General features: G+C 33.7%; 1 protein-coding gene across 4 annotated transcripts in view; it reads left to right on the forward strand.

Annotated features, from left to right (window-relative positions):
• HNF4G (hepatocyte nuclear factor 4 gamma) overlaps positions 1 to 18,572 on the forward strand; it is a 155,480-nt gene that overhangs the window by 133,951 nt on the left and 2,957 nt on the right. For 3 of the 4 annotated variants that reach the window (XM_054561782.2, XM_054561781.1, XM_054561783.2), the window contains 7 exons: positions 2,793 to 2,887; positions 6,139 to 6,245; positions 7,776 to 7,931; positions 10,684 to 10,771; positions 13,210 to 13,362; positions 13,493 to 13,729; positions 15,021 to 15,143. In XM_054561782.2, coding sequence (XP_054417757.1) covers positions 2,793 to 2,887; positions 6,139 to 6,245; positions 7,776 to 7,931; positions 10,684 to 10,771; positions 13,210 to 13,362; positions 13,493 to 13,729; positions 15,021 to 15,143 — 959 coding nt within the window. Of the gene's footprint in view, positions 1 to 2,792; positions 2,888 to 6,138; positions 6,246 to 7,775; positions 7,932 to 10,683; positions 10,772 to 13,209; positions 13,363 to 13,492; positions 13,730 to 13,972; positions 14,402 to 15,020; positions 15,144 to 18,572 lie in introns of those variants that run through there. The other variant, XM_054561784.2, reaches the window with a different exon arrangement.

An 18,572-nucleotide genomic window follows, 5' to 3' on the forward strand; every position in this document is an offset into this window, starting at 1 on the left:
TGGTTCTGTCAATAAAAGGCACGTGTAGAATTATGTTCTTTTAAGAACAGATTGGACATTTGGGAAGAGGTTAACTTTCTCAAAGTCTTGCCACGTGATTTCCTAGGGTGCAATACAAGTTAATATATAACTCCTCAAATATCTATCTAGTTCTCTGGTAATTATTTAGTAATTTTTCCAAGATGGTTTGAAGCAGGTTAAGAGAAATATAAATTTCACACTTTAAAAACTTTCTGGGTAAACAAAAAAAAGTGTATTTAGATGAGTTTTGCTTTTATTTACATTAAAACTCTAAAGGTAAAAGGTAGATCAATGTCCTTCATTCCTTCATCAAAAGTAGTTTTGTATGAATGCTTCTAAACTAAAACAAATACAGAATAACCTGTAAACCATACCTTCTGGAGTCAGGTGCTCTGTTATAATTGAAATACATGTGTGTGTGTGTGTGTGTGTGTGTGTGTGTGTGTGTGTGTGTAAAATGATGATCCAAACAACTAAATCCTACAACTTGTGAGAATCAGAGAATCACAAAGGCTATCAGGACTTCTGTCCTTTCTGTATGGGAAGAGTGGAAAATGGATGCTCTCAGAGCAGGTTTTAGAGGTTTAAAAAATATTCTAACAACAGATACAGTTTAACTCCTGCACCTTCCTATTAAGAATGCTACTGCCAACCTAGCTTTCTTTACATATTTTAGTATTCAGCAAATGTTATGATTTTTTCATTTGGAAAATGGTTAGTATATTGATGCAAGTTTAAGGGCATGGAGACTTTTTGAAGCTCAAGTTGTGTAGGTCTGAAATGTATCTATTTCCTTAGATTACAAAGTTCCATTTCTACTGTAACTGCTCCATCAAACTGAGGTTGGGATTTCCTTCAAAAGCACTTTTAATTGCTGTTTCAATACTTTTCATGTTATGTTTTTCACATTACGTACAATTTGTATGCATACTCTACTAGATTATAATTTCCTTGAGTGGAGGAAACAAGTAGCATTAGTCTGTTTAATCCCTACACCAGGATCTTGTATGTTGTAGGTGCTTAATAATATGTTTATTCAATTTTCGTTATTAATTTAATGTTAATTGAATACATTCGCCTTGTGTTTTTTGTCAATCTGGTCCTCTCTCCTGAGTCTCATCAGCCATTTGTTCCCAAATGGGCAATGCCTTGTTCCTCACTCTGAAAGCACATTTCTCTTCTAGCTCAATTTGTTGATGATAGGCTTTGCTTCTCATTCAATTTTAAGTGGACACCGATAGTTTTTAGAAGAAATACATTTTATAGGTCACAAAATATATACCTTTATTCTTATCATTAATCATCGACTACAAATAAACAGGTACATATCAATATGTATGGAAAATTTTGTGCCAGAATTTGGAAGAAATGTTAGTGTTTACTGTATGCTTAATATTTGCCCCCAACTATTTGAAGTGCATTCACACAACAACCTTTTGGGCAAGTCCTTCTCTTTATTTTAAAATTGTAAATTAATGTTACTTAACATCCCCAAGTTCTGCTGAGAGTCAATGGTGGAATCAAGCTTAGATTTAATTTCAGAGACTGTACTCTTTTTTATTTGTTTGTTTGTTTGTTTGGTTAAGCATACAAGTCCGTTTTTTAGTGTATCCACAGAGTGGTGCAACGATCACTACAGTCAAATTTGACCATTTTCATCACCTTATAAAGAAATCTTTAGTAGTTACTCCCCCATTTCCTCCCAACTCCCTCCCCAACAATATGAGGCAACTATGAATCTATTTTCTGTTTCTACAGATTTGCCTTTTCAGGACATTTTGTATAAACAAAATCATACGATATGTGATCTCTTGTGACTTACTTCTTTTGTTTAGAATAGAATAGGCTGCCAAGGTTTATCCATGTTGTAGCGTTTATCAGTACTTCATTCCTATTTACTGACAAATAATAATATTCCACTGTGCAGTCATGACTCATTTTGTTTTTCTATTATCAGTTGATAGGCATTTGGATATTCTCCACTTTTGGGCTATGATGAATAATGCTGCTGTGTACATTTATGAAGAAGTTTTTATGTGTACATCTGTTTCATTTCTCTGCATACAGACCTAGCATGGCATTGCTGGGTTATACTATAACTTTATGTTTAGCTTTTAAGACAGTGCCAAACTTCCTTCCAAAGCAGCTGCATCATTTAACATTTTAACCAGCAGTGTATGAGGTCTCCAATTTTTCCACATCCTCACCAACACTTGTTTTTTCTTTATTTCATTTACATGTGTGTGAAGTCTTACCCCATGATGCCAACTGTACTCTCAATGTTGTCCTCAATGACCTCTTAATAGATAATTTGCCATTTAGGGTAAACTTCAGTGGGTTGTGGGGTACACTTAAAATTAATAGAAGAATATTTGAAAAGAGAAAAGCATGAAAATACAGGGCCATGAAGTTCTGATAATAGCCTCCTTCATACTGAAATCATTTAGCAATAAGCAACAAAAACTTGAATGCCAAAGATATTCAAAACTAGGTTTGGCTTTCATGACTCATGAAAGAAGTGGTTATGCACAGCAGCCAAAATGAAGATAGTCATTCAGTTTTATTTTACTATAAAGACTAAGTGAGAGGTGAGGCTCATGTTTCCATGCACATGCTGATTGTGAGACTGGAAAGGTCATAGCTGATTGTTCCTATACCTTCTTTTTATCGAACCAAATGTGACAATACATATTTAAAATCCATTTGTCTGTTTATTTGCTTTTTTTGTAAATTGTAGTTTTCTGCAAACTAATATATCTTTGACGTTATAGGTTCAGTCGGCAATGTGTTGTTGACAAGGACAAAAGGAATCAATGTAGATATTGTCGATTAAGAAAGTGTTTTAGAGCGGGAATGAAAAAAGAAGGTAATAATAATGATGATGATAATTAACATTATTGATGAAACGTGATAAACATACACACACATTCTCATTGATCAGTATAACCTTTTTACATGAGTTCTAATTTTCCTCAATATAATAAGGAGGAATCTATGATTCCTCAAGTTAAAAACTTTAGCCCAAGGACATCCAGTTATTAAGTGGTATAGCCAGTATTTATCTGGTGACTATCTGATTATGGATATCATTCTCTCCACCACTACATTGTCCAAGGCAACAAAATTATTGACTAAATAGTATACCAATACTCTGTTAGTGGGTTGAAATTACAGATTTCTTTTTTTTTTTTTTTTCGAGATGGAGTCTCGCTCTGTCAACCAGGCTGGAGTGCAGAGTGTCATGATCCTGGCTCACTGCAACCTACCAGGTTCAAGTGATTCTCCTGCCTCAGCCTCCCCAGTAGCTGGGACTACAGGTGTGCGTCACCACGCCTGGCTAATTTTTGTATTTTTAGTAGAACCAGAGTTTCACCATGTTAGCCAGGCTGGTCTTGAACTCCTGACCTCAAGTGTTCCACCCCCCTCAGCCTCCCAAAGTGCTGGGATTACAGGCTTGAACCACCACGCCTGACACAAATGTATTTTTTGTTGTTGTTCTCAATAACAAGTGAATATCTTTTTTCTTTTGATGAACATTAACTGAACATCTACTTTTCATGCATTCATTTATTTACTAAATACTTATTGAACACTGCAATTTTCCAAACACTGTTTTAGGTGCTGAAGCTTCAATAGTGAACATAGCAGACAAAATAATCTTCCTTTTCAGGAAGCTTGTATTATATCGAGGGACCGAGACAAGAGACTAGATGTGCTATTTTAGTGTGTACTAATTTCATCTTGAATATATTAAGTAATTTGATTATATTCTCCTACACTTTAAATACGGTTAATTTAGAAACAAATGTATTAAACACATTGTAAACATTTGACAGTGTGTAACAGCTACAAAATTTTCTACTTGTCAGTTTTGCTGTTTGGTCATGCCTATCATATACGAAGAGATGTTTTTCACAACTATTTCACAACTATTTCACAGATGAAATCACTATACTAAAGAAGTGTAAAATATATCAAGCCCATCTTTAACATAGTTAGATTTTTCTTTGCCATTCAATATTTTAAGGATACAGAAATACCATTAGTTTTACTCAGGTTGGTAGTGTTGAAGACAACAAAAAATAAAGTTCACAAAATTAAAGGAGAAGCACTTTCTCATTTAAAAAGTGATTTATTTCTAATTTCATAGGAAGCTCTATTTGGCAGTTTACGAGATTAACTACATACTTGGTCAATTGCCTTCCTCCATTTTTACTTGAGCTCCATGTTTATCCCCACAAAAGTGTAAACAAATAACAATCCTACGTTTCCTTTATGAGTTTTACAATTTGTGAAATACAATTATATTTTAAAGTAGGTAAATTTTACCTTTTGTTCATAAAAGAATGTGTTATTTTCTTAAATAGATTGGAAAGTAATTTTGAGTTTTAAAGTTGATATATTTCTCTTTTTTACACTAACAGCATAGTAGCAAGATTAATTAGATGGAAACAAATAGAAACATAGTTTTATGTCAAAAATGATAACACTGAGATTATAAATGTTTACAATATCTTTTAGCATTTTTCTAAGAATAATCATGTAAGTGAAATTCATAAAAGCATAGCTAACATCTTAATTTTTTATCTCTGCATATGCATTTCCAAATGAGTCAGTTTAGGTTAAAAATCAATAACAATTTCTGTAAAACAAAAAGAGCAAGCTACCAGTAAGTATGATTTTAAAATAAAATATTACTGATTCACTCCAACTTACAGACAACTCACTCTTTCTTAAAGGCAAAAAGTCCTGTAATTCCTCCTTCAACTTAATGAAGTGGATATTTAATAGTAAGTTTTAGGTCTCTAGAAATTGGTGGATTTCTTTAACAAAAGCATACTTGCAGAAAAAAAATGATATTTTAATGCCTTATTGTTCCAGCAGAACAAATTACAGCCTTAACCAAAATAATTTAGGGGCTACATTCCTTGTTTCCCTTCTCTTTGGTTAATGAAAGATAATTTTATCTCCAAATTTTTGAAATTCAACTTTGATATCTGACTGATTTTATTCTCTCTCTCTCTCTCTCTTTTTTTTTTTAATTTTATTTTGAGATGGAGTCTCACTCTGTCACTCAGGCTGGTATGCAGTGGTGCGATCTCATCTCACTGCGACCTCCGCCTCTTGGGTTCAGGCGATTCTCCTGCCTCAGCCTCCCAAGTAGCTGGGACTACAAGCGTGTGCCACCACGCCTGGCTAATTTTTGTATTTTTAGTAGAGATGAGGTTTCACCATGTTGGCCAGGTTGGTCTCGAACTTTTGACCTCGGCCTCGCAAAGTGCTGGGATTACAGACTTGAACCACACTTGGCCTGATTTTATTCTCTCTATGGTAAAAATGTGAGTTAATATTTTCCCTGTCACTCTTCCTTATATTTAAAAATGCAGTTTTCAGTAAGGGATTTGGGGAATTACATTACTCTTTTTTTTTTTTTTTTTTTTTTTTAATCCTGAAGTAAAGACGCAGATCTAGCTTTCTCTTAGAAACCTGTATAATATATAGGATTTCTTCATCTTTCCAAAATGCTGATATTCAAACCTCAATTTTCTCAGGAGAGACTGCTCCATGGTACAACTTTTGCTTTATTAATGTTGGTAAACTGTCTCATGGACAGTGTTTTATAAGAGATCATAATATTGTAATCCTAAAATCATCGTAACTAAGTTTACTTTCCATTTTTGCTAGTGTTTTATAGAGAAAAGAAAATGGAAGTTTCAAAATCTGTGACTCATATTTTCTGATAGTGAATACACTCTTATCTTTGACCTGGTCAATCTTATAGGCAATGCTCTTCCTCTAGTTATCTTATAGTTTTATTAACTTTGAGAGAATAGAAAACCACCCTATTAAAAATACAGCGTGGCGGAACTGGCTGACCCAACACTTTCTAACACGCATGCTGTCATGAAGTCTCAAACAGCAATGTTTTATGAGCTCTAGTGACAAGCCTGTCTATTGCTATTTTTGAAAGTAGTGGAGAATGAAAATATCTTTCTTCCAAGGTCTTTTAGAAAGACCTTTTCTCACTTTTTTTACTTAAAAAGAACTCCTCAAAATCTATATTCTAACATACACTAAAGAGAAGTGCTCAATAAATACTGTGTTTTTCCCCCCTAGCTGTACAAAATGAACGCGATAGAATAAGCACCAGAAGAAGCACATTTGATGGCAGCAACATCCCCTCCATTAACACACTGGCACAAGCTGAAGTTCGGTCTCGCCAGGTACCTGTGGCACGGCAGCATCAAACCTTATTTAATAAAATCAAATGTCCATTTAGGCATCATGCTAAAATAATCTAAGTTTTTTCAAAGGTGCTCATTACTAAAATAAGTTACATCTACACACATTTAAGAGTTTTACTTTGAAAGTTTGAGTGGGACTGCTGACTTAATTTTGACTATTCTTGAACAAGACTAGTTTTAAATGGAAAAATAAAATGAATTTCAGTCTAAGATTTTTTTAGAAAAAGTTTGCTTATAAGTTTGCTTAAAAATAATGAATAGCACAAAGCTCTGTAGGCAGTATTTTACTTTATTGATTGAATCTGTACAACCAGCTACCACAACTTTTGGGGAGTTTGGTTGAGATTTGTTATCAGAGCTTCTTTCCTTGAAAATGACTTCTGGATTATTGGGACCTGCTTTGGAAACAGACATTTAAATGAAGAGTCAGAATTCAGAAAACACAGAAGAAAGAAAACTTTATTATTTTAAATTTCTCAAATAACAGTTCTACAGTTAAAAAAATAAGTCATTAGTTATATACATAAAAATAAATTATTTAGTGTCATATAAAGAAATCCTTAAATCAAACTTATTTTAGCATTGCCCTTATTAGAAATGTTAATATTATTTTTCTATTATAAAGCAGATTATAAAATTGCCAAGTAGTTAATCAGGTCCTATAATGAGTCAGTGCAACTACTTTCATTTCTGATAACACAAGGGTAATATGATGAGGTTAACATCACCGTTATCATTATTACTTGAAGATTGCTTGATGGGCAATAAAGCTTTTAGAGAATGACCTAAAGGGGAGCTATGAGAAAATACTCAAATACAGATAAAGATACACTCACACGCATGTTCAAAAATAAGTTTATAAAAACTTTTAGACTGTGTTTTCTTTCAGCAGAAAAGCTTTATTACTTATATTTTTATATAGTCTAAAATTACAAATTTACAAATCTTACAAATTTATTATATGTTAAGCTCTTCAACATTGCTGAGTCACACATTGGTTTCTTAATTTAATTTTGATGGGCTTCCTTTTAATGCAGCAAGACAAATAGTTCTTGCTTTTTGTCTCCCCAACTGGGTAAACTTTATGAAAACATTTTCTTCATAAACTTCCACAAATTAAAGAAAATATCACCTTTAATTAAAAATAAAATCAAAGAGCATATTACATATGGATGCTATCTATATAGCCATTTTGAATTGTGAAATTCCTCAAAAGTTGGGGTAAAACTTAGTGTACAGATCTGACCACTAACATAAGATACTGCTCCCAGAGGATGGTGCTACATACATGAAATGTTTCTAAATTAACTTGTAAACTGGTAGGTATTTTATTTTTCAATTTAAATCAGTATTTTATTTTTCAATTTAAAATGTTTAGTATTTGCCAAGATACTGTAACAACAATATTGCCTACTTCTATGGCCTTTACTTATCATAGTCAAAAGAAAAAAGGGGAATGTTGGCCATCTATTATCTTAAATGATAATGTAATGTTTTTCTTAATACTAGATCTCAGTCTCAAGCCCTGGGTCAAGCACTGACATAAACATTAAGAAAATTGCAAGTATTGGTGATGTCTGTGAATCTATGAAACAGCAGCTCTTAGTCTTGGTGGAATGGGCTAAATATATTCCTGCCTTCTGTGAATTACCATTGGATGATCAGGTATACATTTAAAACTTTATAAATGCTTTAAAAATGCTTCTTGAACTTTGCTAAGTTTATGTTCTTTCCATTTTATTTGTAATGCATATGCTATATTACTGTATTTGACAAAAGATAAATTATGAGAAAGGATTGGGTTTTCTTACCCATTCACCTTGTTCTATCAAGAGGCACAACTGTTTGACTTCTATTTCAGGGGTGTAGCAAATTTATGGATTGGACAAGAACTGAACAAAACACTCCTCTGCCCTTTTGGAATTTTAAAAGGGTCATGTGAGGTAGAAAGGCAGATAGCATGTAACTATCATTGTGAGACAAAGTATTAGAAGAGTGAATGTCTGTGAAGCAAATGGTGGATGTTGTGTATTGGCGTTTACTGAAGCTGCTATATAAAACTCCTCAGAAATACCAGGTCACTCCTAGACAGAAACCAGAAACTTGGTGGGTAGTTCATGCAATTAACATAAAGTTTTACCTTTCATGCTGTCCATTTTATTCTAGAATTTATTGTATAAAAGTAACATGTCTGGCAAAAAGAAAAAAGAGTCTGTAGAAGCATGATCAGAAATTTATAGAGAAATAAAATTTACAGAACAAAAGATAGAGTGATCTTTTACTAATACTTATATTTTCATATTTTGTCATATGTCCATTAGGATATTTTAATAAATACTTAGGAACGTGAATTTCCTAATTGTATTATAAAGATAAGTATTTTGGTTTCAGATTCATTTTGAACCATTCTTACTAAGTAGGGTACAATTTTTTGTAGATGAAAATAATTTGAAAAATTCCTCTCACTTTAATTTAACCATGGTAAGTGTTATAACCAGTGTATATTTATTTTTAAGAGAGCATTTCACCTGGTGACAGGAAAAAAAAATACAGTGAGATCTGAAATAATTCTTAAAATGCTCTGTAACTGCCTTCCTGGTATGAGTCATGAATATTGACATATCATAAAGATAGCATGGCTCAGAAGGTTATGCCAGTGAATAATGCTAAATTGCTAAAACCTACCAGTCTCACCCCAAGCAATATAAGTAGGGTTATGTTATTTATCAGTTTTATATTTTTATTATCATTCTTCTTTAGAAGTTGCTGACTTATATATTCAGTGATTTAAAAATTGAGAAATTAAAATCCAGTAACCAGTGAAAAACAGTTTTAATTTGCCAACTGATTCTTTAATATTAACAGTATAACATTTATTAATTAGCCACAAATTAGTAAATGTCTGTTATGAATAAGGCAGCTTTCAGTTGCACTATAAATTACATCGTTTCATTTAATTCTCTCAGGAGCTCGGTGACAGGTGTTATTATCTCCATTTTACAGTTTCTAAAACTGAACCCTAGATCAGTAAAATACATTCAATAAATTCATCAAATGAATATTTATTAAGAGATTACTGTTCAGTTTTAGGAATTGTGGGTATTTAGCAGTAAAAATACAGATTTCTTCACTATTTTCATAAATGTACACTCTATTTGAGAGAGGTGGATAACTTAAAGAATGCAAAAATTATGAGAAAGTTCATTCCAAGTGGAGATAAGCTCTATAAAATGCTATAAAATGGAATAGGATGAGTTGTCAGAGAATGGGGATAAAATGAGAAGAGATACTTTAAACTGAGGACCAGAGAAGTTATTGCCTGAGACCCTGAAAGACAAGGGGCCAAGTGCAGGAGAATCTGAGAAGAAAGCACTCCAGATACAGGAACAGCATGTCCAAGGTTCTGAGTCAGGCAGGAACAATGTGAACAAGGGGTGTTGCAAGATGAAGTCAGAGACATGAGGGCTGGGAGGCAAAGCACTGACCCCTCTCACGCCTCCCATCACCTGTGAGGCCATGTTTGACGAGTTTGGATTTTAGTCTAGGGACAATAAGAAACCATTAAAAGAGTTTTCAGCCTGGACTGGGGTGGTAGCAATGGAGATGAAAAGAAGTGGATCACTTTGGCTTGTATTTTGAGAAGCAGCACTAGAATTTACTGCTGAGTTAGAGAGGACTCAAAATAGTCTCTTGTCTTGATGTGGACAAGCACTTTGGATTACGGTGTCATTTACTAGATGAAGATAATGGAGAAGCGTTACATTGGTGGGTGTTAAATTTGTAATGCTTCCTATACTTCCTAGTGGTGATGCCCAGCAGGTAATTGAGTATATGAATGAAGCTCAGTTGAGAGCTTACTGAGAAGAGTAATCTAGAAAGTGGCAGAACCCAGACCTCCCATCTTTTCTTTACAAGAAGTCTTTGCTTTGCTTTTGTTTATTTACTTTATGACATGCAGGAGATTATGTTTTATATATGTTTTATCATTTAGTACTCATGACCACATGATGAGTTTTTTTATCTCTACTCCCATTTTATAGATGAAAACAAATGAGTAAGTTCAAACATACTGGTTAACTTACACAAGGTTAAACAGGTAGTAAGTGGCCATGCTGGGATTTGAACTCTGGTCTGATTCTGTTTCCCTTGCAAACAGTTAACTTGTCTGCTTTTTTTTTTCTGCTGCCATTGTATTGACTTGCTAGATAGTTTTAAAGTTTTTGAAAAGTAAATTCTATTGACATGCTATGATAGAAAACTGGAAGGCTTAATGATGGCATGTATCTGTGAATACCATAGTTTGTTAAACAAACAAAAAGTCCCAGGCTTAAAGAACACTGTAAGTTAACAAGACTCATGTCATCTTTTAATCATTATATATTATAATTAATTGTTAAACTTAGAATTTTTCATTAAGGTGGCACTGTTGAGAGCTCACGCAGGGGAGCACTTACTGCTTGGAGCTACAAAGAGATCCATGATGTATAAAGATATTTTGCTTTTGGGTAAGTTTTTTTTTTAATTTAAGAAGAAATTATGCATATTTTATTCTTGCAATATTATACAGGGTCTGTTCTGTATGTACCAAGTATTTACAGACACTGTCAAATGGTGCTGTCACTTCACAGGTTTAATTTAATCGTGTCCTCACTTGGCCTTATTTTTCCTTGCCTTAACTGTATGTAAGTTCAGAGTCCGTGAGATGATCAGGGAGCATTAAGATTTAAAAATAAAAAAGAGGTGTTGCTCAATAAACATAATATTGAGGTATGTTTAAATTATATCAGAATGAATAATTAGTGAATTATATGGCTGCCTTATGGAGTCTCAATGTGTTTTCATATTTCCTCAGAGTCTGCTTTTTATTTTACGCACTTTAAAAAAACATGTTTACGTCCTATGATCTTATTGCCCATGATAGCCCACGATATGCTACAAAATGATCAAGTAAAAAAGTATTAATGGTAATGACTGAACAATTTCGATAGACAGGAATGCTAGAAGAGGCTAAAGAAGGATAATAGGTGTGGGGTGGTGGGGTAGAGAAGACATAAAGAAAAAACGTTTGTCTTCATTAATTGCTCCAATCCCACTACCTTACTTAACTTAAACAGTTAGGTTTTGAGGGTTGAGATCCTTCTGACACTTACTAGCTCTACCTCTCTCTGACGTGTGAAAATATGACTAGATTATTTTATTTTTGTGCTAGATGTTTTAGCCCCAAATATAAATAAATTGAAGACAATATAACAATATCTAATATTATTGCAGGTTTACTATGTAAATGCACTGGTCTAAGTACATTACATGTATATGTATATATATTCTCTCATTTAATCCTTGAAATGGCCCTAAGGGATTAGTACTATTATTTTCAGCCCATTTTGCAGGTGAAGAAATGGAGGCAGAGAAAGTTTACCAAAGGTCACAAAGCTAGAAAAGAATATAGCCAAGATTCTAAACCACATAATGTGATTGTGGAGACTATGCCCTGAAATGCTATTAAATACCTCTCTTGAATTTCTAGTAAACATCTAGAATGCTGTTCTTGTTATAGACTTAAATGCAATATACCTAGAAAACAAAATGCCTACTGTATACATTCTAGTTCTAAATTGATTTACCCAGAATAGTTAGGTAAGCTAACCTTTCATAAAGAAAGAGTGAAACTCAAAAAAAAGTAACTATGTGAGGTGAAATATATGTTAATTAGTTTTACTATGGTCATTATTTCACAATGTAGATATAAATTAAAACATTACATTGGGCCAGGCGTGGTGGCTTATGCCTGTAATCCCAGCACTTTGGGAGACAGAGGCAGGAGGATCACTTAAGGTCAGGAGTTCGAGACCAGCCTGGCCAACATGGTGAAACCTCGTCTCTACTAAAAATACAAAAAATTAACTGGGCGTGGTGGCGGGAGCCTGTAATCTCAGCTACTCTGGAAGCTGAGACACGAGAATCACTTGAACCTGAGCAGCAGAGGTTGCAGCAAGCTGAGATCGTGCCACTGCACTCCAGCCTGGGAGATAAAGAGAGACTCCATCTAAAAACAAACAAACAAACAAAAAATCACATTGTACACCTTAAATATATACAATTCTGTTTGCTTGTCATACCTCCATAAAGCTGGAGAAAAAAGAAAGGTGAGGCTACCATTGAACATGCTGTTACCCTGAGGATTGTCTTTGCCTGCAGTGAAACAATTTAGAATATTTGTCTTTTTATAAAACCAGAAAATAACAATTTAGCTGTTATTTTTGGAAGCTATAAAAATTGTCATCATATTATAGCCAGAGAATTTCTAAGTCAGAAAGATCTTTAGGGAATAGGTGGTCCAGCTCACTACCCAATCTCTGAACTCCCTTAAAGTCAGCCTTATAAAGTGGTTATCCCACCTCTATTTAAAGAAGTCCTGGAAGAGAAAACATACTATCAGAGGCAACTCATTAGAATTCACATGCTAATTTAAAAAAAAAATCAACCTCCTTTACTTAGGTTGTTAAAACTGTTTCAATAGTGTATGCCTAGAATGCCTAGAGTATCAAAGTGCTGTTTTTAATCCGCTGTAAACAAGAAAGATTCTTTAGGGTTTGTATTATAGTCATTAGTGAATAAAACTCTAATAGATGACTGACAGAGAAAAACTAATCATTATATTTAGATTTTGTCAAATATTAGCATGTTATTAGTCTGCACTTTTGTGTTATCACCAGTGACTGATCCCGTTAAAATGCATGTGATCACATTATCAATGTTCTTGGTCCTTCAAGCATGCTTAAGTTTTTCTAGCATAACTAACACCACCACTGAGAGAGGAAGTACATCACTATTCCTTCAAGGGTAGACTATTTTAAACACAGGTTAGTTAAATTTTAAACAGTGTTGACAATTTGGGGAGACACTTGGTTATTTTTGTTTTGTTTTGTTTTCTCTCTCATAGGAAACAACTATGTTATTCACCGCAACAGCTGTGAAGTTGAGATTAGCCGTGTGGCCAATCGTGTTCTAGATGAGCTGGTTAGACCATTTCAAGAAATCCAGATTGATGACAATGAGTATGCTTGTTTAAAGGCAATTGTATTTTTTGATCCAGGTTGGTTTTCAAAATTCCACTAGAGAATTAATATAATAAACATTGAACTACTTTTCAATATTAGAATATTTGTTGTCTCACACTCTAATTAGGTTAAATCTGTACACTGCCTCTCTTATTCCTTTGTCAGATGCAAAAGGGCTAAGTGATCCAGTAAAAATTAAGAACATGAGGTTCCAAGTGCAGATTGGTTTGGAGGACTACATCAATGATCGGCAGTATGACTCCCGGGGGAGGTTTGGAGAGTTGCTTCTGCTCCTGCCCACACTGCAGAGCATCACGTGGCAAATGATTGAGCAAATACAGTTCGTTAAACTTTTTGGGATGGTTAAAATTGACAACCTACTTCAGGAAATGCTACTAGGTGGTGAGTACATTGAATAATTTCTACTTTATTGATTAGAATCACACAAAATATAAGTTTGACCTATTGATTTTTTTGTCCATATTTAATTCATCTATTGAAGTTGCTGTGATGCTCCTGAATTTTTTTCCTTCTGCTATGACATAATGAACTCAAGTTTTTACATTTAGAAAATTTGCAAGACCCATCAGAGAGACAAAAATACTTAAACAGATTCAAACCCCCATTCTTTTTTTTTTTTCTTAGACAGAGTCTCGCTCAGTCACCAGGCTGGAGCACAGTGGTGCAATCTCGGCTCACTGCAACCTCCGACTCCGTAGTTCAAGTGATTCTCCTGCTTCAGCCTCCGGAGTAGCTGGGACTACAGGCACATGCCACCAAGCCTGGCTAATTTTTGTATTTTTAGTAGAGACGGGGTTTCACCGTGTTGATTAGGATGGTCTCGATCTCCTGACCTTGTGATCACCCAGCCTCGGCCTCCCAAAGTGCTGGGAATACAGGCGTGAGCCACTGTGCCCAGCCTCAAACCCCCATTCTTATTATCCTCCACTACCTCTACTCCACAGTCCCTCTGACTTAAATTTTCAGATCCTTCCAAACATGGCAAAGAGAAACAAATTTCCTGGTTTTATGACCTCTTTAAATATATCATGGTTTTTCATGCCCTGATTCATTTAAAACCTCAAGGATACTGGAATTGCAATACAACCTAATACATATATATATATAATATCTTAAAAATGAACATTGTGCTCCTGAAATAATTAATTGACACAAAATAGTAGAAAGGGAAAATGATATTTCATTGTTGCAATAAATGTCAGGAATAAGTTAAGAAATCATTTATTTTGCATTCCAATCTAGATTAAATTTCCTTGTAAAATCATCATATTTAATTTTAGTTTTCTGGTGCATAATTTGTTCCTAATGATCTCTTTCTGAAATGAAAGTTGTTCATGCTATTACGGTGATCCCAAATACTATAAACTTGAGGTAAGTGATTCTTGGAATTGCCTTAACAACAGGCAGCGAACCTAATGATTCCAGGAAACGGCACACAAGGTCCATTATTAATACACAGCATAATATGATGCAACATTAATCTAGCCAATGTACAGTGAAAGCTGACATTGTTCTTAATATGCCAGTGGTTCTGTCCATTTATTTTTGAATTCCCAAAAAGCACTTGGCAAAAATAGCAATATTTAAGCTGTCAATCAAAACATTTGTTTCAAGGTAAACTTGCTGTTCCTGATTAAATATCACTAACACAGCATCTTTTTATCTTTTGTAGGGGCTTCCAATGATGGCAGTCATCTCCATCATCCAGTGCATCCACATTTGTCTCAAGATCCATTAACTGGACAAACTATACTTTTAGGTCCCATGTCAACACTGGTTCATGCAGACCAGATCTGTAAGTATATAGGCTACTTTTCAACCATGATATTTCTTAATTACCCAAGAAAAAGTGGAATTGTGGGAAAGAATCTATTAGTAACCAGAAATGGCAAAAACTTGGTGTAATTTCCCATCTGGGACTCAGCAGTAGAAGATTGTTATTCAGCTTATCACTTACTCTCCCTAGACATGTTTGCTTCCTAAAATGAAAATATAAGAAAAATCTTTCTACTTCATAGGTCTGGGGAGCACAAAAGAGTATACAAGTAGTCCTTGCTTTGCATGGTAGTGTGAGACCATAAAAACGACAATGCAAGCTGAAACCATGCAAGGGAATCTTAATAATCAATGGGAAAATTATTTCCTGCTTGGGACCTTCAAAAATGTTTGTCAAAACATTAAGAACTCTCTTAATGTTTGTAGAGACTAAATAAATATAATCTTTATACTTATTTTGTAGAATTCAATATAAAACATTTCAGTTGATACACTGTAATTAAAACATTGGGAATATTGACAATCGAAGTGTTTTATTTCTTTATAAAAAAAATTGTGAAACGCAGTTTGACCAGTTCTTGTCACCTTCTGAAACTTACATTAGGAAGTGAGGATCTTTTCTACGCCCTGATGAGTTTTACTCGTTGGGAAGTTTGGATCAGCTTTCAACATTTTATCCCTTGCATTCTCAATGTCCTGGCATGTTTCTGAGAATTCATTTAATGTGAAATTTTCTTGCTGGTTTCACTTATTTTGGGATACCTTCTCCCCTTTTGACACATCCAGCTTTCTCATTTATGTGGACACATTTTCCTTCGCTAGGTTCCTGGCTGCATATTTAGAGACTCAAACAACAGCAGCGGCAACATTCCCGTGGTCAGCTACTTCTTCTGTGACTGCATTTATGTTCTATTTGTATGTCACTTCCAGCATTATCACTTTTTATTCCTTTCTGCACTTTCACTGTTGTTGGTCAATTCTAATTCAATTATTCAATTTTGTAAAATGTGATGTGAATTTACCACTAGGAAACAAGGAGGCAACACAGCCACTGTATGCAGTTTGTTTTCCATGCCTGAACTGAATAGAAGGTGCTCAATGACCAATCATGGACAGACTAAAAGTTCTGACATGATCAGTCACTGATCATAAAGCACATCTGTTATTTAGGTAGCTGTTTGCAGACTGAAGAGTTGGCAGTGGAGTCTGTATTTATGAAATTACTCACTCTTAATTGTGAGTTACCGTGGTAACTGAAACTTGAACCATGTTGTTGCCAGACTGGTGGTGTTTAACTAAGCCTTGGTAACCAGAATTCATTCACATCAGAATTGTGCAGTGAGGGCTGCTTATGAAAACTCCTTGGAACGCAAATGACCATATAAATACTATGGAGATTGTTAGTAGCTAAGTTAATCTATTATTGTAGGCTTCATGCTAATTCTATTTTTTCTAAGCTACTCTGGTGATACAAATCTCTAATTATTTGATTAAATATCTAGATTAACTGCTCAATTGCTTCTGAATTTACTCTAATTAATTCCAGATTTACCTTTGATCTATTGCCTCTGAACACTAAACCTACTACTCACTGAGATGACTTGAGTTATTGTGATGTAACTATTATGCATACACTTATTGCCTACTGAATTTACAATAGTCTTTAATAGCTAGCTACAACATTTTTTTTTTTTTTTTTTTCCAAATGTTGTATGCAATGCAACAACAATTTACCAGTACCACCTGACTTCTAGGCATTGGTAGGGAACGTAGAGGCCATGGGACTGCATGCTATCGTGCCATCTTTTAGATACAAGCACAGGTAGATCTTTGTGTAAATAGTATTTGAAACCAAAATTATTTGAGTATATGAGAGAGAGAAAGAAATGAAATTGTTAGGAAAAAATATAAATTATAGAAAAATATGGCACAATCTTGGATTTCCAATGTACTTGAAAGACATTACTTGGAACCATCCTTGCAGAATAGATCTTACCATTTTCATTTAATAGATAATCAAGAGCAGAAAGAGAGGGGCAAGCCTAATACCAAACTAGAGAGTTTATGGAGTTGTGTCTCTTAAAGATCAATTATTCATAAACTCACAAAACAAAACACATTAACAACACAATAAACATTGTAGGAATCAACTGACAAGAGAGTTGGACAGTTCTGCTGGTGGTTGAATACTTTTTAAAGGCTAGTATTCTAGTATTTTAAAAACATATTTGCTGACTCTAGTCTTTTAAAAATCACATTGTTACATTCATTTTTATTCTTGTTCTTTCTACATACTATTTGTGGGATTTGTTTGTAAAAGAAAACTTGGCTTTACTATGCTCATTTGAAATAATTTATATTTTATGCAAAGCAGGATATTAAACATAACCAAAATTTAAGTTCATGCATATTTTCTTGGTCTTTTTGAGAAGGCTACTGCAGTCTTAGATCTAGTCTAAATAGCCAGAAATAATTGTAAAAGCAGATTTTGACATTGATTTGTCATTTAAACTTCACTTAAAAATTTTGCTTCTAAGTAATTGCTAATCCATACTTAACAATAATATAAAGCTAATGTATTAATGAACACCAGGTAAAAGGAGACTGTTCTTGTTTTGTACATAATGTTTTAAAACTGTTGAGACATAAGCTATAAAGTTTACAAAGCCTCAGTCTGATCATCAAACATTTTCTGTTAGTTTTGTTTACTATGTGGAATAATACAATAATAATAAGCATGAGTACTAAAATATTTCAAGTTTCTAAAAATTACAGAATAACTCCTGGATTATTTTATAATATGGCTAGATTTTACAATAGAAAGAACTACTATTCTAGACAATGAAGTTTTGAAACTGTAACTTTTTACATTCAATTCAATTTTTTATATTCAGTTACTTTCTATTCAATTACTCAGGCTTGCTCTTTGCATCAAAGGGGACAGGACAGGCAAGCTCGATTGTAATAGGATAATTTTGAAGCAAAAAAAAAGCCAGTATTTTTCAGATGCTTTTGACTACAACTTAGATTTCAGAACATTTATAAAGTATCTTAACCTTAATTTTTTATGTCATCTAATATGTCTGAATTAGTGGAATCCAAACCAAATATATTTTTATTTTATGTGAATTTTGATTGTAAAAAATATAAACATTGCTTTCTAATATTTGAGAAAACTGTCCTTCTGTTAATTCTTTTCATGGCCTTTTTTCCTGCTAGGTTTATTAGAGAATCAAATGCTTATAAATTCTATTAGGAAAGGCAGAAAACACCTTAAAGTAACTATGAAAAAAATTTTTAACATGACCTCTTTCTATTTAATGTTATTTGGGAAGTAAGGTGAGAGTACTCTCTAACAGTATGTCGTGGACCAATAATGCATTCTACAAATCACTATTCTGTGTAGGATCTTCTAAAAACATTTCCAAATTACGCTAATGTGTATTGG

The sequence above is a fragment of the Pongo abelii genome, chromosome 7 (genome assembly GCF_028885655.2).
Source record: "Pongo abelii isolate AG06213 chromosome 7, NHGRI_mPonAbe1-v2.0_pri, whole genome shotgun sequence".
NCBI classification, from domain to species: domain Eukaryota; kingdom Metazoa; phylum Chordata; class Mammalia; order Primates; family Hominidae; genus Pongo; species Pongo abelii.